We start from the raw sequence: 27,753 nt of genomic DNA on the forward strand, positions 1-27,753 counted from the left end.
GGCGGAGGCTCTGCCGCAGCGGCCTCTCTGGAAGAGGCCTGCTTTCCAGGCCTTGACCCTTCCCTTAGTCCCATCTCAGCAGGGTTAATTCTAAGTTTACCCTCAAACCAGATCTTCTGTTGTACGTCATAGCAGTATGTATCACTATGTACTAGACAGGCTGGCTTTACCAGAACAATTTGCCTGAACAATGCTGTGTTATAAACAGGCGTCTTGGAGAAATCAAGGTTAGCATGACTTTCCTGAACTTGTGTAGAATTCTAGTCTTGACCTAAGAACACATCTAAGCAGGGCAGGGCACCTGGAATGCCAGGGCCAGAAAGCCTTTCCCCTGCTCACTGGGCACCTTGGCATTAGCTCAAGAGTATAAAACTCCACAGTCTCCTACCAAATTGGTGTCTTTCCCTTATTTCCTCCTAGGAAATGACGGTCACCACATTGACCCAGGAGGGAACCTAGGAGTTCCTAGGGAACCTATGGCCAGTGGAATGTGCCCTGCCTGGTGGTGGCTGGGTGAAGGGGCCGGGTAGGGAGGAGGGTGGACAGGGGAGAGGCAGCCTGGGAAAGGCCAGCGAGAGGCCACATGTAGCCATGGCTCCAGGACCTGCGTCACCTGTTGTGAATGTGTGCCCTTTCCGCCACCTCACAAATGGTCTTCTCCCCTCACATTCATGGCTCTGCAGTCACTGCCTAAACCTCTCATGGCACAGGGAAGGCGTGCTGGACGAGGGGTCTGAAGTCCTGAGTCATGACTTCTGAGCTGGGTGTGAATCCTGGGCCTGACACTTCACCTCTTGGGGCCTGCGCTTCCTCCTGAAAAACAAGGTTATGGGACCACTGTCCCAAAGGCTCCCCTGAGGCCAGTTCTCTTGGTGGGGACTATCCTGATTCTATGACATTCAGCAGAATTAATCTATGCAGCACCAGAAGACGCCTGCTGCTTCTGTGATTCCACAGACACCGGGAATTGGAGGGGACCGAGGCAGCGGACATTTCCCCTTCATGGATGAATTCTCAGCACATTGTTCTTCAGAAACGTTTCATGTGGGAAACGATCTGTTCTAGAGTCTCCCTCTCTTACAAAGCAACTGATGGATTTTTTCTCCCCTCTCTTCCTCGAGGATTGACTTTTAGCTTCAACATCAAAACGCACATGTGCTGTTACCTTTTGACTAGCGCAATATCTAGGGTTAGATCTGGGGTCTATCAAGCAGAACTCCAACCTCCAGGTGAGCATGAAGAAGGTTCTTCTAAAGCCCAGGGCAGACAGCAGAGGCTGGGACCACATTGTTGGGACTGATCTAAAATTAGCCCCTGCCAGATTCCCACCTCCCCACCAACCACCGCCGTTTCTGTTTCGTTTTACTGATTTACCCATGCAAATATCGATGTCCTAGAGCCAACTATTTAGCAACTAGGAACAGAATGTACAGAATGCTATTGGGTGTACAAAGCCCTCTAAAACAGTATTTTTTCCTGGACTCCTTCTAGGAGAATAAGAACCTTAGAAAATGTCCAAAAAAGAACGTTTTTTTTATAGAAAGAATTTTTCACCTCTGTACTACCATAATGCTTTGCCTCCAAGATGACTCAGATATTTTCCAACATATTTTGAATAGTTTCAGCTATAAAAGATATTAAAGCAGATTTTTTGAGCCTGTAACCAAAACTCGCAGTCCCAAACCTTACTCTGAGTTACTACATGAATTGAGAGTGAGCTCCACTAAGGCCAGAGCCAAAGCCCCTGGAATATTAAGATATCCCTGCCAATGCTGAAACAGGAGTCCAGAAACTCTGCCCCTGAGAGAGGGGACCCTGGTGGGTGGTGTGGGATGGGGAGGACACCAGGAGGCTGAGAAACTTGTCTTTTAGGAAATGGGGGATTTTGCAGTGTTCAGAGCAGGGTCTCAAAGCAGCTGGCTGCAAAGCAGCAGGGCACTCAGGAGAGCTGGCTGGCGGCTGCAGGAACACCTGGTGTCCAGGGATGAGGCGTGATTCAGGGGAGCCTCTGCATGAAGAAGAGTAACTTTCATCAGAGCCAAAGCAAGCGTCTTGGAACTCAGAAAGAAGAGAATTTGCTCTCTCAAAAAGGGAGCTACAAGAAAGAGGCCTGAGGCCCTAGGACCACATGGCCACAAGGAACGGGAACCAGAAATGCAAAGTTTCCTACCTGTAAAATGAGGGAGTCGGATGAAGTGAATGGCTGCAACACCTTTCTGACCATCTGAATCGCCTGGGGAACCTTAGAAAACTCAGATCCCCAGCCTCCATCTCAACCCCACTCAATCAGAATCTGCCTGGGAACATGTGTTCTCAATGCTCCTGGGTGATTTTTCTGCCCAGCCAGGTTTGGGAACATTCCTGTGGCTGAGGTACTCTCTGCTCAGTGGGTTGGGTTAGACTCAGTGGGGACAGATTGGGGACTGCCCAGACCAAGGGTTTTGAGCAACACCTTCTTATGGGAAATAGAGGCAGAAAGTTATCCAAAGTTCAATGGAAAAACTGTAGGGACTCTTCAGGGATATTCAACCCAGAGCCTCAGAACAGATCATCTCCAGCCTGGACAAACCCAGATCACACACGTTCTAGAGATGGTTCAGCCAAACCCTCCTGTGGGCAAAGGAGAATGGTGCCTGTGTTACTCCCAGTGAAATCCAGGCCACTGAGGCTGAACAAGTTTCATTCCACCCTCCCCCCCCCCACCCCCCACCAAGTAGAGTTTAAGCCCCAAGAGACTCCAGCTGCCACAGGACATAATTGGTTCCTTAAAGTCAAGAAGAAAAAAAAAAAAAAAAAAAAAAAAAAAGTCAAGAAGGACCTAGCAACCTACTGTCAAACCTCAGACCTCAAGGTCAGGCCTGTGCCTAGGATTTGCCAGGGTCCCCAGTTTTTGACCCAAATTTCCTGATGATGTAGCTTCTATTCCTTTAGACCCAGAGCTAACATCACCTTTGATCCTTCCCAAGCTCCCTTAGCCTGTTCTAGAAGGAAATGCAGGGAGAAGAGAGGTGAAGGGATTTCCTTCTGGAGTCCCCACCTCAGGTCACCCATGCCGGCAGCCGTCTTTCTTGAATATCCTGCCTTGTTAAATCCGTTGGCAGCTCCAGGCCAGATTTCCCTCCAGCAAGCACTGACTAGGTAATTCAGTGCATTGGGGGGACACGTGGTGAGTTTGTAGTCCTCTTGGAATTCACAACTGAGGCACAGCTGCCGATCAGCCAGCCTCAGGACCTGCAACCTGTGCCACAGCTGCATGTTCTGGAGCACTTGCAGACTTGCCTCCAGGGACAGGGCCTGGCTCGGGCCCAGCCACCTTCCTGCCAAGTGTGGACTGAGCCACACCCCTGGTTCTTGCCCCATCCTATCCCGTGTCTGAGTCAATGGATGCAGGGACAGAGACTGGTAAGGGCTTAGGGTGCACTTCCTGGCCCTGGAACAAGATCTTCCCCCGAGGCACTGATTGGAACCTTCTGTCTCGTGACATCAGCCCTGGGGTGGGGGTTGGGGGGCGCACACTGGCATCTGATAGGACATTAGGGAGAACAGAGCCTACCGTCACCATCTGGCTGAACCAATGAACGTACTCCAGTACCCGATATCTATAGATGTCACTCACAGACTTTGGCAGGGGGAGGTAGGATGGCTATAAATACAATGATTTTATTTTGATACAAAATGCACTGATGCATGAATATAATGTAAATGGAACCAACTGGTTTAATATGCTAGGTCCTTATATGTCCTTCTGCTTTCTCTAGTAACCCTACAGCACCTCTAGTCATCTACACTACTATTGGTGACTAGTTAAAAGAAAGTCCCAAGAGATATGACACAAAGTTGGCCAATTTCAAGACAACATTAATTCAACAAACACATTCACGTAGCTAGATCCTAGGCTCTGTGCGGTCCTGTGATCTCAACCTGACATGCCACGAGTCACTCGTTCTTAGGACATCAGAAAACGATAGCAAACGTTGAACGAAACAATATATTTTGAGGTCTAATAAACAGACATACCTCACTTGTATCATAAAACAGTAAGTGCTATCAATATATTTGAAAAAACAAAACAAAGTTCAAGAAAAATGAGTCAAGGTGGGAAGGATAGGTGTGAGCCAAAGTCTCTTCCTCCTCTTCTAGCTCCCAGCGCTGTTCTCCTGTCTTTTAGTTTCCATTTCTGTAGTCTCTGTGGTCAGGTCTTTCAAAATCGATAGAGGTTTTACATTCTTGATAAAAGGATGTTGTAAAAGCTATGTTGCAGGAGCAGGATTCTTCACTGGACACTTTTTAACGAAACTGGTGGGATGATCAGACCAGAGTTCTGGCTTCTCAGTGTTGGTGGGGGACTTGGGACCATCATAAAAATAGGCCTGGTTGGTGGTGTATCAGCATGAGGAGTTTTCCTTCGGACATTTCTGTAGCGGTAATGCCAAGAGACTAGCCTATTTCTTGAACCCCTCAGGCCGCCCTCTTGGGATTCTGCAGATGTGACAAACCCTTCAGGCCTGCTCAGGACACAGACGTCACAATTGCCAGGATTTCCTCAGGGTGGTCACTACAGAGTTTCTGAGAAATTCACAGAAGGTGCACAGCAAAATAGACCTAAAGTGCAAATACTCGTAAATTTAAGCAAAACACATAAGTTCACTTGGTGCTGGGCTGCTCAGTCGGTATCTGTATCAGGCTGACAGCTCTGTGATCATTGAGGGAAGGACGAGGCGGGCAGCAGTTCTGATCGGAGCTGCCTCCACCTGTCTGACCTGAGCTTGGCGGGGGACACTGCTCCAGAGTATTCCATTGAAACCTGCTCACCAGAAGTCAGTCACATCTGAGGTACCCAATGTTCCGACTTGGGGCACGGGATCTTATTCATGCACAGACAGTGCAATGGGACAGGCTTGAGCACGCTGAGTAGAGCCACCCCTGTCTCTGAACCACCCCTAAAATTTCTATTATGTATCATCATGGGTTGCACCTTTGTCCCCGCTAAAATGCAGACACCTCCAGTGGGAATAACCAAATAAGGAGGAGTAAGTCCCCTTGGAATTGTACTTGGTGCCGTGCAAGACCCAAATACCAAACACGGCTCTTATCCTTGAGGGTGTCAGTTACGTGAAGGGAGGCAATACTGAGAGATGCCTGGGTTTAGTATGTGGCCCCAGCGGCGGGTGCCGAAGCCTCCCGGGGAGGAGAGGACCCCCTGCAGGCCCCCAGACTCATTCAGAGTGTCTTGAGTGTCCCCTTTTCCAACTAGGTGAAGCTGGATTTTTTTTTCCTATGCTTCAAGCAAAACCACATATGGAGCAGATTAAATGCAGAAGCAGATACAGGAATGTAGCCTCCTCTACTAAGCCAGACATTTGCAAAAAGTATAAAATAAATGCCACCCCTTTTCCGTTTTGTTTTAAAATATATAGGGCTGGCCGGTTAGTTCAATTGGTTAGAATGCAGCCCTGTTAACACCAAGGTTAAGGGTTTAGTTTTCTGAGCTGGCCGGCTGCCAAAAAAAATTTTTTTTTAATTTAAAAAATGTATATATATTTCAATCCACATATATACAGATTAGTGAGAAATTACTTCCAAAAACTGGTTGAGGATCCCGAAGAGTTTTTTTTGAGGTGGGTCATATATACCAATATCCACCAGATTAGAAATTAAAACTGAGAAAATTTTAAAATATTAACTCATTCACAAATAACAATAATAAATGCATTACATGTTGACATGACATTTTTTAAGAGTGTAAAGGGGTCCTGAAACCAAAATGTTTACCAGGGCAGTTCTCCAAGAAAAGCTGAGGGTGGGCAGGCAGGGGCAGCCCCCTGGGCACTGACTTCTTCCAGAGTCTGCCTTCTGTGGGTTGGGGGATGTGGGAGGTAAAATAGGACTATTTAAAAAGGCCACCATCATTCTGGAATGCATCCCACCAAAGCAAGTGACAGCGATAGGGTCCTGAGGAATGACCGAGCAGCTCAAACACTGGGTTGAGAGGAAAAGGACAAATGACTGAGGGCTACAGCAGAGGATGTCACCTGCCCCCAGGCAGGCCTGCTCTGTGCAGGGCATGCCTGCCCCCAGGCAAACCGAACAGTAGCCTTTCACTAGATTTCAGAGAAAGTGAATCCTTGGCCAGCACCCACCGTGGGGCAAATGCTGTTGAATGAACTGTGGCGCTTGGAACTTGCCTTTGTGGTCTCCAGCTTTTTCAAACCTCTAAACCATCAGTCTCCAAGTGTGGAAAACCAGGGAACAGCCTTGAACCGGCCTTGACCCTGCTAAAGGATGGCTTCCAGACTGCCTCTTGGCTGGCTGACTGTGACTTGGGCAGACTATGTGACGGCTGTGGCCAGGACTGCCCAGAGGAAGACCCCCAGCTTGCCAGAGAGGGAGGTTGGTATTTCTCACACACTCACGATGCCATAGCAGAGGGACCACAGGTTTGGAGTTGGCCAGAGGCAAGCTCCAATTTGAACTTCAGGTGTGTCGAACTCCTGCCCTCAAAGCAAGGCAGGCAGCCAGAGACAGCTAAGTGTACTCGGGTTTCTGCCCACTGGGGTCCTCCTCCCTAAGAGATCCTCTGCCACTGATGGTAGCTCCCAACTACTGAGTGCATACTGTGTCATCTAGTGTCCTAGGGGGCTTTGCTGTTTACCTCTTCATCGTTACAAAAAGCCCACAGGCAGCTCAGAGCTGAGATTCTGAGCTATGGCTAACTCATGTGAGGCTACGCAGCTCATGATTTAGGGTCAGGCCCAGGTTTGCCAAGTCCAGAGCAGAGTTCCTTCCATGGCACTGGGCTGTCCTGTCCCAGTGTGGGAGGCTGAGCTTGTGTCTCTCTTAGTGGCCCTCTTTGGGGCATGGTTCCTCAGCAGTGGGGACTCCGGTCTGTCCCTGACTATGCACTTTTGCTTGCCACCCTCCCCGGGCTGCTGTCCCCACTTAGGACCCTCATCAGCCTCCCTCTAAAGTCAGGAACAACTCCCGGCCCCCGCATCTCTGTGATGAGTAGTGAGTGGTTTAAACCCCCCTATAAACGCCCCTCCCATCCAGTACAAGTGGAAAAGTTGCTCTTCCCACCCATGCCTCTCGGAACAAACAGTCAGCAAAGTGGATTTTTTCCTTCTTTCTTGTCATTGCAGACCCTGCAGGTGAAAAAAGTCAGGTCTGTCCATGGTTGTGGCTTGTTCCACTTAAACAGTGGAGGGGCTGGAGCATGCTGTACAGCGCCTGGTCTACCTGGTTTACTTTTACCAAAGCAAGAGGGTTGATTTGATGAAGAGCCCAAGGCTAGTTAGTGGGAAGACCAGGCCTAGAGCTTGGGGCTTCTGAAGCCCACACGAGCATCTGCACCCGCACGGCTATCCTGCCGGCCGGCTGCTTCCCCCAGGGCACCTCTGTTCTCCATTCTCCCTGCTCCTCTCCAGAAGCAGCCCTGCCAGCTGTCCGCTGCTCATGGCTCCCTGGTGTCTGGAGCCACTGGCCTGGCGTTCCGTGTGGCTGCCAAGAGCAGTTTCTCTGCACCCGCTGGGCCTATTCACTGGGCCTGGCTGCTGCCCCAGGAGCATGGAAGGCATGGTCCCCCCTCAGAGGCTGACAGCAATCCTAAACAAAGTCCTTCAGAAGCCGAGGAAAGGGGGAAGCCTTCCCAGAAGAAATAAAACCTGTGTGGCCTTTGGCCAGAGCCTTCTTGGGTGACTGGTGCCGCAGCCCCATCCTGCCTCCGGGCCGAGGCCCAGCTCCTCCCAGCTCAGCCACAGGCCCCTCCGCTCCCCGCCTTGCTGCTGCGCCCGCTCGGTGCTCACTGCAGGGTTTTGCTGGGTTTGTTTTGTTCTTGTGTCATCTTCCCCAGCCAGACTGAAGGGCAGGACTTCTGATCCGTCCTAACTCGCATTCCCTCATCCCCTGAGCCTCGTGTGGCCGGCGCAGCTGCTTAGTAGCTGTCGATTTGCTGATCAGTCTTCCCGAAAGATCTGAGTCTGGTCATTTCCCCTACGAATAAAAGATAAATTAGTCTATTTAAAAGGGATGGGGGACTATGTCAACACTGCCCCATTTCCATCTTTGTTTATGAACTGTGACACCAATACTTAAAAACAGAAAGAAGTCCAGGAACGCCATTCTTACCTGCTCCACCTGCCTGTCACAAGACAGCTCCCCTCTCCTGATTAAACAGCAGAAACGTGAGCTAAAATCTCCTCTTTGCTGATTATAGTCTCTGCTCTTTCTGGCTGGCACAGAAGAAAAGCACCTTGGGAGGAAGCCCGTTCTGGCCCACCCAAGGCCACCCACCCTAGGAAGCATGCTGAGTCCCGAGCCACTGTCTCCTCTCTGCACCCCTGTCCCTTCCACAGCACCTCTTATTTCCCTTCTCGGGCACCTGCTGCCTTCTAAGCTCTCCCTCCTGTTGGTCTGTGAAACCCCACTTTCTGGAAGAGTAATTCACATGGCTGAAATGTGATTTTAAGTCTTCGTGTTCTTTCTCTTGGTAATATCCCAGTTTCACTGTGGCAAAAGATTTTGGGATCTGGAGTCAGGACCGTGCAGTTCAGGGGTGACCTCTGTCATTCCCTCGCTAGAGGACCATGGATGAGTAATGTAACTTTCTCTAGTCACCGGTGGCATCATCTGTAAAGTGGGTGACACACCTGCCCTCCCCACCCCCACGGGGCCGTGTGAGGAGCGAGCAGAGCAAGAGTGTAAAAGAGCGCTTTGCAAATAGCAAGGCCCTGAGCAAAAAAGGCGTTGATGTTGCAAGACTCCATCCCTCTTAGAGATATTTCCAGTATCCGTGAAAAGAGGGGAAGTATTCCTAGCTCACAGGTGTGTGAGCCTTGCCCCAGGTCTGGATTTTATCTGTCCCCTCCCCCCACAAATTTCCCTTCCCCTTTCTGTGGTCCAGAGTGTCATCTGTTTTCCCCACAGAAGTCACTGGCTCTGGGAAAGGAGCAGGGAGGAAGCCCAAAGGCCAGGCAGAAGGATGGAAGCATCTTTTGAATTTGGAAAGATTTCAATGGGAGGAGCTATCTTGTAGGTGATGGAGAATCCTTCAGACCCGCCAGAAATAAAGTGCTCCCACCAGAAAATGAAAAGCGCACTCTATCTCCTCCTCCAAATTTCTTCACTGGGTTCTGTCGCTGGTCATGCCCCTTGTGCATCCAGCCTTCTCTCTCGCCCTCGGTGGGGACTGGGTTAGGACCATTCCAGCACTCACACGGGACGGCTTGCAAGGAGACCCGGCCACTGGAGCAGATGCTGCGGTTTCTGCTTTAAAGAGCCCTCCTAAGAGACAAGCTGCTTAGTCACCTTATCTTTAAATTATTTACACTTGGGAAATGAACGTTCTGTACCCAAAGAACCAGCAAGAAGTTTTTGCTGGCTATGAACGGCCCTGATAAAACAGTGACTGGGCTTTATCCCTGCAGGATGTTGTAAGAGGGAGAGCTTCGTGCAGAGAGAGAGACCGTGATGTAGAAATAGGGAGGGAGCGAGCTCAGGAAGGCCAGGCCCTGGCCCTGGTCCCATGGGAGACAGCCCTGCACAGAGCTGGTGGGGGCGGGTGGGATCAGGGCAGGAGGCAAGTGAGTGCTTAAAGGTGGCCTCGGGGCTCGAAAGTAGAGCAGTGGCTGAAAAAAGTAATTTTCTAAATAGAGAATACATTCCCATGATATAAAATTAAAAAATAAAAAAGGGTATACCATGAAAGTCTTCTCTGCCAGTTGCTCCCTTCCCTGGAGACAGCCAGTGTTTCCAGATCCTTCCAGAGATACTCTAGACATATGCACAGAGGCAGAATATACACGTACGTGTTATTTTGCCTTTTTTGAAACCACAAGTGGTGGCCACCATTTCACACAGACAGCTCTGCAGCTCTTTCCTGGCTTCCTTGTCTGTCTTGGTGGCACTGAGGAGGCTCCTCACGTTCCGCAGGGAGTCGTGGCCGCCTCGCGGATGTGCTGTAATTTATTTCATGGAACCTCTACCTCTTGATGAGCATCTGTGTCTCCAGGCTCTGCTTTAAAAGCATCAAGGTAACGAATACGCCACACACTCGCCACTTAGCAATTATATCAGCACGTGAGTGGAAGAAATTCCCAGAAAGGGAATTGTTGGGTCAGGAGCACGCGCCTGTGTAGCCTCCGGGTCCACGCTTCCTCCGGGCCCGTGGGAAGGCCTTCGTGGCTGTGGGCTGGGCACGGTCTGAGTGGCTCTGGGGTAAGGTCCCAGACGAGGTGGGGGCTGATTTCCACCACGCCCGGGGAGGCTGGATGCCTGTGCTGTCCCACTGTGGGCCAAAGACCTGTTAGAGATCACCGGGACCACCGCTCCCACACCCACGAGGACCCCGGCCCCAGAGAGGGTTAGTCTGCGGTGCTGTCACAGTCATCAGGATATGGAGGTGGCATGAAGGGAGCTAGCGTGTTCTCAGTGCTGCTGCCAGGACTCCCTGCCAGGACCGTGAGAAGACATGCCACCGCCCCTGGGGGCTGAGCCCTGTGCTGTGCCCCGCTCTGCACACAAAACTGCACAAAAGGCCTTCCTGCCCAGGCCCCCAGCAGAGCCCCCTGAGATGCCCGGGCCCACCCCCAGCCTTGGCCAGTGTCTCCATCCTCCCAGCTCCGCGGCCTGTCTGGGGACCACCCCCAGCTCTCTGAAGAGCTGCTGACCCTGTCATATCCTTCCTGCTCTTCCTCCTCACGCTCCTGCCACCCAGACCCGCCTCAGAGCAGGCCTCGCTTCTCAAGACCTTTGGGGAAAATTTGTATTTTTCAAAAGAGTTTGGGGCTTTGCTGTTAGGGCCTTTTATGCTTTAAGTTCCAAGTCCTGTGAAAACACAGATGACAGAGCTTTCTACCTCCTGCTTCCACCTGGAGCCGCCTCCTGAGCATCGGGCGGGGGCTTTGGGCAGGGTACTCACTTGGCAGCGCTCCGTGTGGTGCAGGGTTCCCTGGAAGAGGACACCGCGGAGGGGGAGGCCGCTCTCAGGGGAGGGAAATGGGAGCTGAAGGGGACACACATGCGTCGGGGACTGGGCGAAGTGTCTGGCACGTGGTCAGAGTGGCATGGTGGAGGATGCCCAGGTGCAGGCTCTGCAGGTGACCCATAATTGTCTAGCCAGAGGTAGCAAGCGCGGCCCTTGGGCCATGTCTGCTGGCATCTTCGGTTTGACTTGCATAATTTAAGATTCATTTTTAAAATGTGTACTTACATATAAAATGTGAGATATCAAACCCAAATCCAAATTCTGCCGCCCTTGGAAAGTCAGTCTCGGGTTACACAATTGCATTAGTCTAACACAGTGCCACGGATGGCCTAAAACAACAGAAATTTATTCTCACAATTTTAGAGTCTAGAAGTCCAAGATCAAGGTGTGGCCTCAGAAAGGCCACATTTCCTCTGAAACCTGTAGGGGAGAATCCTTCCTTGTCTCTTCCGAGCTCCCAGTGGTTGCTGCAGTTCCTTGGTGTTCCTTGGTTGGTAGGCACGTCACTCCGGTCTCCGCTTCCGTCGTTAGGTGGCCTTCTCTGTGTGTACCAGTTTCGTGTCTCTTCTTATAAGGACGCTAGTTATACTGGATTAGGGCCCACCCTCATCTAGCAAAATGTCATCTTAACTTGATTAATCTGCACAGACCCTATTTCCAGATAAGGTCACATTCACAGGTAGGACCTCAACAGATCTTTTTGGGGGACACATTTCACCCCATAACAATTATCTTATGGCATAATCGGCTGGATGGGATCGAGGGTTGCCTGCCTCAGACAGAACCCCTGGGTTGCATGGACCCTGTCAAAGTGGGCAACCTTCAACTCCCGGCAGATTCCTGTCCCCCGTCTCCCTGCAGTTCATTACTGACACCACTGCCCCTCCCCCCACTTCCGCCTCCCGTCTTCTGTCCACTTAAATCTTCCTCACTTCTCAAACCCACTTGCCAGTCCCACCCCTTCTCTGAAGTCTTCTCCGGCATTTGCTTTCGCACGGACCTCGCACGACTGTGACCTTACGGCGGCAGCACTGTGCTGCCCATTTGGATAGTAGTAGCGCATCTCATCTGGGTCTTCATGTGTGATGTCACATGACTTCTGCAGCATTGACCTTTGTCTCTATTGAACACTGTGCGCGCATCCCCGTGTCCTACCTCAGTAAATTTGGGGCTGTGGCGTTGGCTCTTGGCAGTGGCTGGGAGGGGCGGGGATCCAACCACATCTGACACCATGGGAACGTGGCACCTGGAGCGTGTGCATGTGCAGCGTCTCCAGCAGCTAAGTTCTGAACCGTGTGAGCACCCCTCCACGAGGCGGCCCTGCCCCAGCCCAAGTGGATGGTGAGGGCATTTCTGGATGCTGCTGATTCCAAGGGACTAGAGATACATTTAAAAGGGCATTTCCCCAACATTCAGAATCTAGTAATTGAGATTTTTGCCATGTGAGGTGTCGGTCCCAGGGAGCATGGGAGCCCCTCTCTGCCTTTCTCGCTCTCACGGCCTGTCCTGTCCCTCCCACAGCCTCCGGCCTCTCCTCTTCTCCATCAACGCCCACCCAAGTGACCAAGCAGCACACGTTTCCTCTGGAGTCCTACAAGCACGAGCCCGAGCGGTTAGAAAATCGCATCTGTGCCTCCTCTTCCCCTCCGGACACGGGCCAGAGGTTCTGCCCGTCCTTCCAGGGTCCAGCCCGGCCTCCGCCAGCATCGCCCACACACTATGCCCCCTTCAGAACCGTAAGTCCAGGCCCTCCCCGGGCAGGGGTGTGGAGGGAGGGCAGAGCCAGCTCCAAGCCCTGAGCAGGGCCGGCTGACCGTGCACAGCGCGCATGTTTTCTCATAAGTCACAGGCTGCAGAAACAACCAGAAGGGCACGCTAGCCAAATGGAAATCAGATGAAACACGTAACATCTGGTACGTGTGGAACATGACCAGGAAAAGTTTTGGGTTCCCTTGGCTTCTTAAAAATCACTCATTGGAAGCTTTATTTGAATTTACCTTGATTGAGATATTAAAGTAAAATGTCATAGGCAATGCAAAAAAAGTTTAAAAAATCAGAAATTTTGTTCTAGAGTTTTAAGATTTAAAGTTTGACATCATCTGACTTGAGATGCATTCTTGGCAAGAAAGTTTTTCACAGTGGAGTGGTGGAGCAGGTGTCTCTGCAGCTTTCAAGGACCAGCGGACATGGGCCGGTGAACAGTAACACGGGGAGGGGCTGGGCTGGAGCACTGAGCCCGCTGCGTTTCAGCACGAAGGGCCCTGAGCATGGAGACCCTGCCCAGCACTGCCTGTCTGGTTCACGTTAGGTACTACAGATGCCCAGTAGTCTACCTGTGCCCAGCGAGGATACAAGAGCCATCTCACTAAAGTCACCTGTACAGATGGCACTATTTCATCCAGTTGTCATATTAGTTTTTGTGGCTGCTATGACAAACTGGGTGGCTTAAAACAACAGAAATTTATTATCTCACAGTTCTGGAGACTAGAAGTCCAAATTCAAGGTGTTTGCAGGGCCACACTCCCTCCAAAGCCTCTAGGGAGAACCTTTCCTGGCCTCTTCCAGCTTCTGGTGGCCCAGGCATTTCTTGGTTCGTGGCCGCTTCACTCCTGTCCCTGCCTCCTCTTCACATGGCCTCTGCGTCTGTGTCCGAATCTTCCTCTTCTCATGAGGAAACCAGTTATATTGGATTAGGGCCACCCTAATGAGCTCATCTGAACCTGATCATATTTGCAAAGATCCTATTTCCAAGTAAGGTCACATTCACAGGTACTGGGGATTCAAACTTCAACATATCTATTTAGGAGACACAAGTCAATCCATAACAGTTGTTATCTTTTGGGAGAAGACGTGTTTGCCATGCAGAGAATATACCATTCCTATTCATGCTCATTCAATGGTTATTTTATTAAATGTATGCTTAGTGAAGTATTATGTGCCAAGGGTTAAACTGCAGGGCACTGTTTCTGCCTTCTAGAGCTTACAGTCTTATTGGGGACAGAATAACACTCCGATGAAAGAGCTAAGTAAAAGTGGAAGGTGGTTTGGGGGTGATGAATGGAACAACAGCCAGCACTACCAGAAGCAGAGAAGGGAAAATCACTCTCGGGCTGATAAAGGCAACGGAGGCTTCAAGGCAGGGGCGCCCACAGACAACCTGGAGTAATCCGTGAGGTTTAAGTAAGGGCCGAGGTGAAAGGAAAACCTTCGAGAGAAGAAAATTTGCCACAGCTTGGGTCTGGGGATGAGCGCGATGTATAGCGTGGAGAAGGAGGTCACACGGGTTAGGAGGGCAGGGTCCAGCAGCAGACGAGGGACAGAGACAGGAAGACGCAGGCCGCTGTGGCAGCCCACACGGGCAGCCCACGGGGCTCGGCCACAGAGCTGCGGGCCTGGGGGGAAGGTCAGCCACGTCCTTGGGTGCGAACGAGGAAAGAGCTGGTGAGGGTTGTTTATTCCCGGGCACTTAATAAAGATGCTTGGTTATAGAAATAACAGGCTGAAAAAGAATCCAAAAAGGCGACCAGGAGATCCAAGGATTACCAGAAGCAGGAAGCCACTGTTCCTCTGGGGCTGGAAGGGCGATGAGACAGGGGTGTGACCAGAGCCACCTGGTGCGTGGAGACAAGCCCAGGGCCAGACATGCCTCCGAGGCACAGGGAGAGAAATCCTGGCGTCTCCCTCTCCTCCTGCCCTCCTGCCTTGGGCCAAACCTACCCAGAAGCCAGTAAGCAGAGAAATCTGGGACAGAGAGACCCTGGAGATTCAGAGCAGAGCAGGAAAAGGACCTTAGAGGGAGCAGCGAGGGGAAGGACCTGCAGAGTGGACGTGGGAGATGTAAAAAGCCTCGGAACGTTGGCTGCTTCTCACTGACTAGTGATAATTGATTTGAGAAGAGATACTGGTTTGAAGAGAAAACAGTTATTTTGGCTTCAGATGATTTAAAGTGATGGTGACAGACACAGTTGCAGGGCTCTTCCATCATCGCATGATGTTTCATGGCAGTGGTTTTGTGCTGGGGAGAAGCCCAGAGCCTTTCTCAGTTTAAATAAAAGAGAATGCAGGGGTTGCTCTCGGCTTACTGTCAGTTTTGTCCCGATCAGCGTGACTAGAAAGTGACGTTCTTAACTGTTAATACTTCACACAACTACGAAGCCCTGGGTCAAGGCCAATACGCATAGGTCCTTCCAGCCTCGCTCGGGTGGTTCTGGGGCCAGAGAGGAAAGTGTCCTTGGCTGCACCCCACACTCAGCGATCGGCATGGAGCGTGCTCCTTGTTTCAACACGCAGCTGACAGCGTGAGTGTGACAGTAGATTTCAGCAATGACCCACATGTCATGAAAGGATAAACAAGATGTGTTGTATCCTTGCAATGGAATATTAGCCTTAAAAAGGAAGGAAATTCTGACACCTGCTGCCACATGTGTGAGCCTTGAGGACGCTATGCTAAGTGAAATGAGCCAGTCACAAAGGGACAAACACTGCTTGATCCCACTTACATGAGGTTTCTAGAGTCGTTACATTCATTGGTGGGGACGGGGGATGGGGAGTCGGTGTTTAATGGGGAGCGTTTCAGCTGGAAAGATGAAGTCCTGGAGACGGACGGGGGGACGGCTGCGCGACGGTGTGAACGTGCTTAATGTCACTGAACTGTACGCTTAAAAATGGTTTGGATGGTAAGTTTTATGTTGTGTATATTTGACCACATAGAAGGACTGGGATTCAGTCAAGACTACAATGTTTATGTAGTTTGAGCTTCAGGAAAACAGAGCAATACCCAAGTTTCCCCACCTACATTTTGAAACATGCGTCAAGAATTGGAAGCGAGTGTCCCCAGTCCTTGGCATTGCCACCGGCCCTTAATGCCACTTATAAGTGTTGTCACCCGAGGCTCTGCGGGCTGCCTTCTCCCGGCCTTCGTCTCTTCTGCTTTCAGCAGCCCTTGGCAGTGGGGGAGGTGGTAGTTTCAAATTCATATAAAATCTCTTCCTTTGTAATTGGATTTTGTCAAATGTCTTTAGCTTGTGTGTTAGTTCCTTAAGAGCTTGGCTGATTTCGTTCATTTTTCTACCAGCATAATATTCGTGGAGGAATGTGAGTTGCTAAAGACTTCTAAAGGCCTGAAATATTTAGATATCACTTACCTCCACCTTTTGGAATAAAAAGATACTTTTCTGTAAACATTGACCATGAAGATCATTTTTATAAAATCTGTTCTCATGAGTTTTACTCTAAAATTGGAGAGGGGCCGGGGATGATTCATTAGACTTTAATAAACAGCACTCATTTTATCATTTATTTGTTCAGCAAATACTAAGCAACTGCTCTGCGCCAAAACCTGTGCTGGCATGGGTGACAGGATGACAGATACATGAGTCATACTCAGGGGACAGGCACGATGTCTGTTTTATTCCCCACTTGATCAACAGCACTGTGCATCGAACATGGGAGGATTTCAGTAAATATCTACTAATTGAACAAAGGAAGGAGTTTTTGTCTATTTGGAGGTACAGACAGGCAAATCATCACAGCAGAGTGTGATAGAACCTGTTTTGTTATTACGGAAGGAAACACCCCATCCTTTCTTGGTGAGTCGAAGAGCCAATCCCCGAGAAAGTAGAATTTTTTCCAGCAGGGAACAGCAGTAATCAGCTTTGCATTTCAGGATGGTCCCTCTGGCTGTGGAAATTAGATTGGATGGGGTGGAACGGAAGTCTGGGTGAGATGCAGTGTGAAACAGTCCAGGCCTGGTAGCAGCTGAAGGTAGAAAGAAATGGAATAGTGGTAAATGGTACAGAGCTACTTAGGAGGTAGACCTGAAAGGAACTTGGCATGTAGTGAAGAGGAAAGAGGAGAATCAAGGATCGTTCCAAAGGTTTTGCTTTGGGAGACTGGATGGACGGAGGTCCACCTACCGGGCCGGGGAACAGAGCAGGGAGGGGAGCGGGGTGTGTGGGCTCGGGTGGCAGTGGCACGATAGGATGGCCATGGCACATTCAATAGACATGTCCCCAGGGAATTTGTATATGTGAGTCTGGGGATGGAAATTAAGACTTGAAAATCATCTGAATATAAATGGTGCATGAGTTCATTTCTGTAACTTATACCTGAAACTGGGTAATTTATAGGAAAACAAAAATTTCTTACAGTTTTGGATGCTGGGAAGTTCAAGGTCCAGGGAACACCTCTGGTGAGGGCCTCTTCCTGGTGGGGTGACTCTCTAGAGCAACTCAGGGTATCACGTGTTGAGAATGGGCCGAGCAGGAGAGAGCTGAGCTGCTCACTGGCTCTCCTTGTAAAGCCATCAGAGCCACGCCCATGACTCCATGAACAGATCCATCTGTTCGAGGGCACAGTCCTCACAATCTCATTACCTCTCGAAGGCTCCACCTTTCAAATATCGTAATTAGATTTCCCATTCTCTCAACACGGTTACAATGGGGGGTCAAGTTTCCAATACATGACCTTTTGGGGGACACATTTAACCCATAGCAAATGGTAATTAATGCCATGATAGTGGATAAAATAATCCAGGAAAGTATGTATTAGGTGAAAAGAGAACCATAAAAATGTGAACATCTAAGGGAAAAAGGAAGAGGATTCTGAATTGCCTGGAAAGTGGGCAGAAAACCAGGCGAGCACAGTGTCACAGAAGCAAAAGGAATATGTGTCATTGTTTCCCACATTTGGAGGGAGTGGCCAGTGACGTCCAGCGCAGCTGATGGCCATGGAACATGAGGACTGAGGTCACTGTGACCTTGGCAAGAATACTTTGAGTGGCAGGGTCAAGAGCAGAAGCCATATAATGGGGTTGAATGACTAAGGGCTGAAGCAGTGGCGGTCTCCGGCATGGACGACTCTTCCAGAATCCTGATGTGGAGGGGAGGAGGGGCTGAGGTCGGCGGCGGGTGGTCGTGTCTTCCCCTAAACAGGAATCAGTTCAAACATTAACGGGGAAAGAGGGAGTAGAAGGAAGGGAAGGCTTCACGTTCTGGTCTTGTGAAGGAAGGGAGGGCGTTTCCTAGGAGGTGGGAGCACGTACCACGGAGGGCTTTGTCCTCGAGATTCCGCCACTGGATTGAAGCTTCCAACAGGAAGGTGTCAGAATGATCAGTACTTTTCCCATCTTCTTCACAGCACTCACTCCCAGGCTCTCCCTCTTTTTCTTAATTTCACTTTTGATCTGTGTCTTGGGTCAGAGTCCCTGAAAGCAGAGCCTGAGGTGGAGTTTCAGGTGCAAGTTTGTTTTTCAAGGGGGCACACTCAGCAGGAGCCTGGAAGGGGCTAGGGAAGGGAAGAGGCTAAGCAAGGAGGTGGTCTCAGGGGACTGGCCTCAGCCTGGTGACAGCAGAGCTCTGCAGTGTAAATTGCACCAGAGCTGGCTCCTCTTGGAGGCAAGGAAGCTGGGCTTTTATACCTGCATGCAGGAGGCCCAGAGGGAGGGGGACGCACCTCCAATTGAGACAGCTCCTGTCACCCAAGAGCCATCTAAGAAGGTTTCAGGTGTGAGCCAGCAGCAGCGGCCCCTGCAGCAGTCTGGCATGCCAGAGCCAGATAAAAGACCCCAGGGCATCTCCTGCCGTCTGGATTCTCCATTCTCTTCTTCTCTTGCCGAGCTGATTCCTGTATCCAACAGCATTGTGTACCACATCAGTTTTTCTATCTCCACATAACAAACCTCCCCAAAACTCAAGACAATGACCATTTATTTAAGACGCAGTTCTGTGGGTCAGCAACTTGGGTTGGGCATTCTTCTGGTCTTGGCTGTGCTTACTCATAGCTCTGTGGTCACTACCAGGTCACTTGGGGACTGGCTGGACCAGAGTGGCCTCAGCTGGAACAGTTTGTCTCTGTTCCACAGGGTCTCTCCTCCGGCTGGCCCTGACTTGCTCATGTGGCAGTGACAGGTTCTAAGAGATGGGAGTATACGCAAGGTCCCTTGAGGCTGGGGCTCAGAATGGGCACATTGCAGCTCCTGCTGTCCATGGTGGAATCTTTCCCTTGCCCCCTGAATCGGGATTGGAGAGGTGGCATAACTCAATTGAGCTGTAGGTCATAAACTCAGGAGCTTTGGGTGCTTTTTTAAAAAATGGACTGTCTTGCCATTGAATCCATCTCCAAGATCCCTAGTTTCCTAGTAAGAATATTTGGAGGAAGTCACTGACCAGACTTTCAAGATTATTTGGAATAATTACCTTTTTTTTTAAGAAAGAAAAGCACTTTAAAAGTCTCTAAGTATTTGAAATCACTTGACATTAAAGAAAGTTAAAGATTTTACATACACTACTTTGTTTGTATATTCCTGTCTAGCATTTTAAATATTAAGTTACAACCTAATAAGGTCTTTATGTTAAAGCTATCTGCCCAGAAATGGCAAACTAAAAGTTCCATAGTCTATGACTCACGACAGATTAGACATTTTAAAAATAGTTTGGAAAACATTCACATTGGGTCCAGGAGTAGGAGCCACAGAGAGAAGTGATTCATAATGGGATTGGTTATCACAAGCGCTGCAGCCCAGACAAGTGTTGCCTGTGTGCTGAAGAGACAGGCAGAGAGTATCTATTCTCCGAGCTGTCAAAAAAAGAAGGTATCATAATTGGCATTCCTCCTGTGTTTCTGCACTGTTGGAACCAGGACTCAATGAGCAGAAAGAAGCTGAGCCCGTGTACGTGAGACGTGCGTGGCTGAGAGCTTGGCCCGTTTTCCCAGGCAGCGGCCAGGGTCTTGGGATTCCTCTCCATTCTGTTCCCCGGGATGGCTGAGCTCCAGGGAGAAGACATTGGATCTTCTTAATATGATAAATGCCCTGCCTCTGCCAGCTCCGCAGGGACCCATGAGGGAACTCATTCCTTCACCAGCTGTTTCCTAAGAGCCTGTTAGTTGCCTGGTACTATCCTAGGCACCGAGTACCCAGAGACAGCTGAGATTATTCCCACCCTTGAGAGAGTCCCCCCAACAAGAAGATCTCAGTCCTACAGAAGCAGACCCTGGAGCTAAAGCAGTGCAGAGGAACATTCTTCCTCTTCACTTCAGTGACGCGGGCGTGTCTGCGTCTAAAGTTCCACAGTCACAAGGCCACTGCTTCAGTCATAGAAATACAAGCAGAGGGTGAAAATGGAAATTTCCACTAGTGTATTATTTTGCTGCATGGGTTGACAGAGACAACCCTTCTCATTAAGGAATGCACTAAATCTGCATTTTGTAATCATGACAATAGCCACTTTAGGATTCATCTTGAATTTTTCTACCTTAGGGAGCCACCCCGCCTTCACCTGGGGCGGGCAGTAGTTAGTATATTGGTGTCGTATGGAGTTGGGATGGTCACTGGAGTTGATCACCGGTCATCCACAAACAGTACCTCTACCAGGAGGAAGAATGCACTGCGATTATCTTTTTCCCTAACTTGGGCTGGCACTGTAAAGGACATCACCTAGGCATGCAACGGACCTTAACTATGTGTACAAGGCACTTCAGAAAGTTCGTGGAAAAATAGAATTGAAAGATAATACGAATCTTTCCGTGAACTTTTTTTTTCTCGAACAGCAAGAGATTTATTTAGTTTAACATCTCCCCTGATCTCATGAGGAAGATGTCAAAAGAAAACCTGGGAGATACACACAAGCACTCACCCCCCACGGACCAGATGACTAAAAGAAAAAAGAAGGGCAAAGTTCTGTTCAACAGAGAAAATTGTCTTCGTTTCCAGATGTTTCCATGTCCCATTCTATGTCCTCTTCCTCTTGCAGCCACTTGAGCCTTAGAACAGCAGCTTTGCCCCAGCCAGCCCCGGAGCCTCGGTTTCAGTTTTTCATGCTCTTTAACATGGGCGCATTTTCCAGCATGTCAGGCAAAATCAGACAGCGGGTCTTGCTGCCACAGGTGTACACCTGCTGCAGCTGTGCCACTCAGCCATCTCCGTACATGCCAGTGACATTGGACACCTGGAAGTTCATGTCGTCCTGTGCTTCAGTGAGCTTCCCCCCATATACCTCGCCAGTGTTCGTCTCACATGTCACGATGTGGCCCTCAGCCTCGGGCAGGACTTTAGTCATAGTGTGGTCCAGCCTTGGGCAGGACTTGAATCACACACCAATAGACATCTTGGCGGGAAGACAACTCTCCTCCAGCCTCCTCCTCCTCCTCTTCAGGGTGGCAGCCAATGCTGCCCCATGAACTTTTTGAACTACCCTCATATTTCTTGTTAAGAAGCCATCATGATCAAACTGTCACCAATTCCTAGAAGCCAGGGGCAGAAGCCAGATTGCAGGGGTTGCTGAGCAAGTGCAGGATGGCAGAGCACAGACAGAGACTGAGGTTGACCTTATCGAGAAGGGCAGATGTGAGCTGCAGGGGCCCAGGAAGGGCGTTTCTTGCCCAGATGACAGTGACTGAGCAGGTTAGCATGCCGTGGGAAAGGCACGATCCCCCTATGCACGACTCTGTTAAATGGGAAAATGCTATTTACTGTAAGGTACTGACCCGAAAGCTCCGATGTCTAACTGGGCTCCAGCAGCTGTGTTCTTGGCACGGTTCTGAACTCCCTCCAGAGAAGTCCAGGACTCTCGGCCTGTCCGTCACACGCTGACTCAGCATCTTAGCCCCTGTGCCTGGTTACCGGGTATTGTTGAAGTTTTCCTGGCACAGAGCCAGCTCATTCCCTTACGTAGTGTCTGTGTGTAGTGTCTATGGTGGCTTTCGTGCTACCGAAATGCTGACTTGAATGGCTGCAACAGAGACTGTATGGCCTGCAACACGTATAGCATTTCTATCTGGCCTTTATTCAGAAGAAGTTTGCCAATCCCTGACTAATTTGTACCAGAGCTTCCCTTTAGAGTGCTATTCCATTAACTGATAGAACATCGATGCAAAGGGGCAGGACGAGCCTAGTCCCTAGAAAGTCAAGAGACGAGCAGGGGAGCTGTGCCCCACTGCAGACCGCAGAGTGCAGTGCAGTCAGTCACCCGTCCTGCCCCCAAGGAGACCAGGAAGCAGACTGGCCAAAAAGTTAGCACACTGGTAGCAGGTCATGAAGAGTTAGCACTTGAAGATTACTCTCCTTACCCTCAGAGCACGATAAAATGATGCAGTCTGCTTGGGGTTGAGGAGGTTTGGAGTAGCACAGGTGAAGGTGTCAGGGCCTCGTTCTTCCCTTAGTCTCCTTGAGGAAGGCAGGAGGGCTGCACATTGGAAGCAGGCGGCATAGAGGAGCCTTATCAGCCTGTCGTGCCTACACTGGCCACGGCTGTCAGAGGAGTGAGCTGGTCAGATCACCTTCTATAGGGTTACTCCAGTAGCAGGCTCCAGGCTGGAATTCACAGGGGAAAGTCTGCAAGAAGGCCAGTAAGACAGGACTGCAGGGGCCCAGGGAGAGAAGACAAGGGCTGAACTCAGGCAGCAGAGTGGAGATTAGAGGAAGGGTTAATTAGAAGAGTATCTATGAGATAACATAGGCTAGACTTGGTGCTGCCCAGATATGTGGCAGGTGGGAGGACTCTAGGGTGATTCCAGTTTCTGGCATGAAAGGGTAAATGACAGTGTCATTAAATCAGACAGAAAATACAGGATGGGAAGTAGATCTGGGATGAAAGATAAGTTCCATTGGGGGCACATTTTCTTTGATTCCTTTGGGACATCACAAGAACCTGGATGTATAAGTCTGGAGTGGGGAAACAGAAGCTAGAAAAATGATCCTCGTGGTCCGCTTTATTTACCATGCCTCAAAACAAAGAAATCAAGTCTCCAAACACCTTCTGCCTAACTGCTGGTGTGGGGAGAAGAACAAACATAGTTTAATTCTACTAAAGGACACTTCTTTGCCAATACAGTGTGCGACAATGTATTGTGGGGTCCGAACATTAAATGGTGGAAAAATTACTGTGCCTACTCATGCCCCCTAGACAGGCTTGTCCGGATTTGCATTTAGATGAGAATTCCTTTGGCTCAGAATCAGGATTGTCCCCTACCTCGCAGCACTTGGAAAAGCATTAACTTTGGCTAGTGAAGCAGCATTGGTACAGCGGTGACACAAACCGTAACAGCGGGATTAATAGCGTTCCCTTAGTGACTCGGTAGAAATTAGCTGAGGAGTGGTGGAAAGTTTCAGAGCAAGCTGCCTTTGCCGCCTCTGCGAACGGAGCACACACCCTGCAATGAGTGACTGCCTGACCTCTCGTGGTGCCCGGGTACACCTGTTTCAAGTGGTTGTGTGTTGTAACCCCTTTTTCCCCACTGCTTTTGAGGCTTAGTGCAGAACCCTAAAGCACTGTATTTTGAGTCCTGAGTATGAATGACAGCTGCTCATCTTGGGCGTGATGACAGAAGAGGTATATTTCATTCAGAAAAAATGGAAACTGAAGCCGGTAGCTCAATAAAAAGCTCGCTAAGGAATCACCCAGAGGAAATTCTGTTGCAATTTCTACACTGCTGCCAATAATTTCCACTTCGCACACTGTACCGAATGCAAATTCAAAGCCCATTGCTTCTATTAGTTCATTCACAAAATAGTAAGGCTATTCAATTATTGTGGCTCAGTCTGAATAAGCCATTCATTTACTTCCGTTGCACTTAATTTTTAAAATTAGATACATCTGGAGAAGTATTTGGTTCTGTCTTAAAAATAACATTGCTCTAAGAGGAAAAAGTTCTGGAGACTGGTTGCACGATAATGTGAGAATACTGAACGCTACTGACTGTGCACTTAGAAATGGTTAAGAGGGTAAATGTATGCTATGTGTATTTTACCATGAACGTTTTTTTAAAATAACATTCCTCTGATTATAAAAGGAAAAGCATAAGGAAGAAAATTAGAACTTCCTGCAATTGCACTACTTCAACACAAACAGTTAAATTGTGGTGTAGCGTTTTGCCCTCACTGTTTCTTTATACACAGATGTAGAATTAGACAGGTAACAAATGTAGACCCTGGAGGAGACTGTTTAGCAACTTAGCTTTTCACCTAATATTATCATCATGGTGCTGTCTTCAATTTGTGTGGTTTGGTTGTTGGGAGAATGTAATTTTTAGAAGTCCCATTTTTAAAAAATTTAGTAGGCACAGTATTAACTATTACGTTATCCAATTCAAATTACAAAGCAAACTACCGGGTCTAATACACTAAACATCAATGTTACATACAGCTTGGAGAGCATTTGTAACATACCAAAAGCCAGTGGATAGACATCATACTGATATTTGGATAAAACATAGTGCAATTTCAATAGATTTACTTAATAGCAATTAGATTCTTTTAAGAAACAGCATACAATACTTCAGCACCTGGGAGGCCATCAAAAGTGTTTGAGCCAGTTTGAGGAGTCAAAAGAAAGGAGTTTTTCCCTTCTTAAGATCTGTCCACGTTCCTGGACTTGAATCTGTCCTTTCACTTTTATCATGCCTAACAATTAAAGGTTGGTTTGGGAGATCTCTAAATACCACTTTATGTATTTGCTACCCATATTTAATGATACTGGAATTGGAATGTAATATCAAAATGATTTATTCTTTTCCAGAACGTAGGAATGAATTGTAGAAATAATTCTCTGTAAGTTATGTTTGATGTGTTCAAACAACAGCTAGTAGAAAACATACACTTAAATCATTCAGAATTTTTCCAAGCATACCCCCCGGAGAGGCTGCAAATAGCACTACATGCTGAAATAATCAGGTATTATCTTCAAAATAGACACTTGGTCTTAATAGCTCAGGAATCTGTGATCCTTTCTGCTACCAGGGCACATGTCTGTTGATGGGGCTGTGTTTTCACTCTGCCTGCCCACTTATTCACTCTTACAAATGCGCAATTAAAGAAAAATTCTATTTCCCACCAGGTATGAACTGTAGAATGCATCCAACCTGTGCATTAATTAGATTTGCGTGCATCTGCCCAGTGACCAGGCCAGGACCACCACATTAAGATATCTGTACAAGGCAAGAGGAAAAGCCTCAAAGTCAACACAAATACTTGTCCATTGCCTTTTCATTAGGTGGTAAAAGTAAACATAAAGGGCTTTTAGAACCAGTAGCTCCAGAGACTCAGTGTAGTCAGCATTTAGCTTTTCAGCCTGACTTAAATGGAAAGGGAAGTGCAAGCCATGGACTCCCCTGAGCAAAGCAAAGTCAACTTTTTATTTTTCTGGGAAATGGAAACAGAAGGCAGAAACAGCAGTAGAACAGGAATATATCGCCTGGATAAAACAGACACAAATAAAAGAAGGTCTATGCAGAACAAAATTGTACTTAAAGAGAAAGCTTTTTAAATAAAACACCTAGACCAAATGTCAGAAGATCAAGTTGTATTTACAAATATATTTTGTTGGGTAGTCGAGTGCATAGAGAAAGGTCAAATCTCATCCCCATTCAAACAGCACCATCACAAGTTAGCTTGGGTCACGGCTGTTTGCTCGGTCACCAAATGCCATCACTACTTGAGGCAGCGGCAGGATCCTCATGCAGCCTGATGTGGCCAGAGAGTCTCTGAGCGTTAGATGCATTCATTCCCTTCTCCTCCAGTCTTAATGAATTCGATTCTGTATTGACTCAGAAGATCCACGTCAGCCCATAATTGGGTGATTCTCACCTCCAGCTTAGTCCTTTAACACAAATGAGCTGCAGTCAAATAATATAAACTGTCCCCTCATTTGTCTGCACCAGAAATGACCCGATAGAAATGCTTGTAACAAGCTATTCTAGATGCTTAGTGATACCAACCGCAGGTTAGTTTAGAATCATCTTATACCATGTTCCTCATTAAAGTGTTTGGGATAATCCTATTTAATACTGTTTCTGCATTTTTTCTCACCCCAATACTGAATTAAATCCGGCAAATTTGCTGACAAATAATTTATGAAAATGTCATTTTCACTCTTAAAATAATCCTCAGTGGACTTGGAGAATGCATAGAACAACTCATAAAAGGTCTCTGGGATCTGTGGAATAAATTTCCCCACCCTTCTTTGAGTATAACATTGTTTATTCTTCTTTCTTTACAAATAAAAATAAGCATTCGGCACGGTTGATTTCTTAAAGCAAATGCAGGCTTTGACGTCCCATCTTCACCGCCCAACACAGACAGTCTCTTCTGCCTGCTTCTAGACGGTAAGATTAGGAACTCTGATGCAAACCCACTTGTCGAAGCCTGTTAGGTGCCAGCCTTGCACTGTTTCAATTAATTCTCATGCCGGCCCTGCAAAGGAGGTATTATCATCTCCGTTTTGCAGGTTAAGAACCCAGGTTTAGAAAAATAAAATCTGCTTGAGATTTTATGACTAGTCAATGGTTCAAATTGAGACCTACCTTTGAAATCCATCTTCTTTTCACTTTACCAAACAGCAGCCCCCAAACTAAGAGCAGCATTTATGAGCACCCAGCCTGAGCTGAGAGCTGTACCAGGCATGCAGCACACACTGGCACAAGGCTTGGAGACTGATTTGCTGAACGGTCACACGGCCCGTGTTGGGCACAGCTGGGATTCAGAGCCTGGCTGTTGAGTGAGGAAAGGCCTGAGTTTGAGGGCAAAATACACCTTATTCCCACAGGCTCTGTTTGCTTTCTTCATTTTATATATGCTCTGGCGACATGTTTAGACTTTGAGAATATTCTTTAAAATCTTAATTAAAATCAGTAACAGCTGATGAATATCCTTTTGAGATTTTACCTTTGTACTTTTGGATTTTGTGATGTTACTTGAATCAAACTACTGATTCAATAAAATCAAGTCACCTTTTGCTCCTAAATCAGGAAACAACAACATCAAAAGAGAAGACACATTTGTACCTGACTCACACCTGCTGTCCAAGACATGGGCATCCCTGTGCCCCAGTCCTCATAAATGGATCCAACACTTTGAAGACATATGCCTAACTAAATATATTGTTGGATTAAGATACTTGCACAGGAAATGAACCGTGGTTTTTCTTATTTTCATTAAGCATGTTTTCTATTGTCATCCTTTTTAATTTTTTTATTTCCATTTTTTTCTTAACTCATCAGATAACACATTTCTATTTCTTTTTTTTTTTTTTTTAAGATGACCAGCAAGGGGATCTTAACCCTTGACTTGGTGTTGTCAGCACCACGCTCTCCCAAGTGAATTAACCGGCCATCCCTATATGGGATCCGAACCCGTGGCCTTGGTGTTATCAGCACCAGACTCTCCCGAGTGAGCCATGGGCCGGCCCAACACATTTCTTTTTCTTTATGGCCATGATAAACAATAATATACTTATAATTTTTTAAACTTAACTACAACAGTAAAGCACTAAATAGTACTACTAAGAATTCAGGTTTAAAAATATTAGACTGAGTTTTCAAGTTTATTCATTGGTAAGAATTCCAGGGTTTAAAAAGTACGTCATCATTGGCCTTATTGCTGTTAATCAAATTTATGAAGTTAGGTTTGTCTGTTTGATTAGTATCATATCATGGAGAAATAACTGGATGGATTCACCAGGTTCGGATAGTATGTTTGGGAGGAAGGCTAGGGGGGCAGGGGAGGAGCAGTGTGACAATCTATTGAGCTTTTACTAAGTGTTCACTGTTCTAAGTGCTTTACATGTAACTAACTCACATATTCCTTACAAATCTACGAGGAAGGTACTGTTATGATCCCCATTTTACAGAGGAGGAAACTGAGGCACAGCCAGCTTCATGGAGGTGTGACCTGTGCAGGTGCACAGGGCCCTGTGTTTAGAAGGGCCTGCTCCTGGTTTACTGCTCTATCATCATCATCTTGAAATTCTTCATTTTTGAACACGGGGCCCTCATTTCCGTTT

The 27,753-nt window shown here is 48.1% G+C and overlaps 1 protein-coding gene and 1 pseudogene across 2 annotated transcripts in view; one reads left to right on the forward strand and one right to left on the reverse strand.

The window, feature by feature from the left end:
- PRKAG2 (protein kinase AMP-activated non-catalytic subunit gamma 2) overlaps nucleotides 1-27,753 on the forward strand; it is a 153,636-nt gene that overhangs the window by 48,717 nt on the left and 77,166 nt on the right. For both annotated transcript variants that reach the window (XM_063101263.1, XM_063101262.1), the window contains exon 2: nucleotides 12,503-12,717. In XM_063101263.1, coding sequence (XP_062957333.1) covers nucleotides 12,503-12,717 — 215 coding nt within the window. The remainder of the gene's footprint in view (nucleotides 1-12,502; nucleotides 12,718-27,753) is intronic.
- LOC134380036 (small nuclear ribonucleoprotein Sm D3-like) lies at nucleotides 20,319-21,102 on the reverse strand (annotated as a pseudogene).

This window comes from Cynocephalus volans, chromosome 6, assembly GCF_027409185.1.
Source record: "Cynocephalus volans isolate mCynVol1 chromosome 6, mCynVol1.pri, whole genome shotgun sequence".
In the NCBI taxonomy this organism is placed as follows: Eukaryota; Metazoa; Chordata; class Mammalia; order Dermoptera; family Cynocephalidae; genus Cynocephalus; species Cynocephalus volans.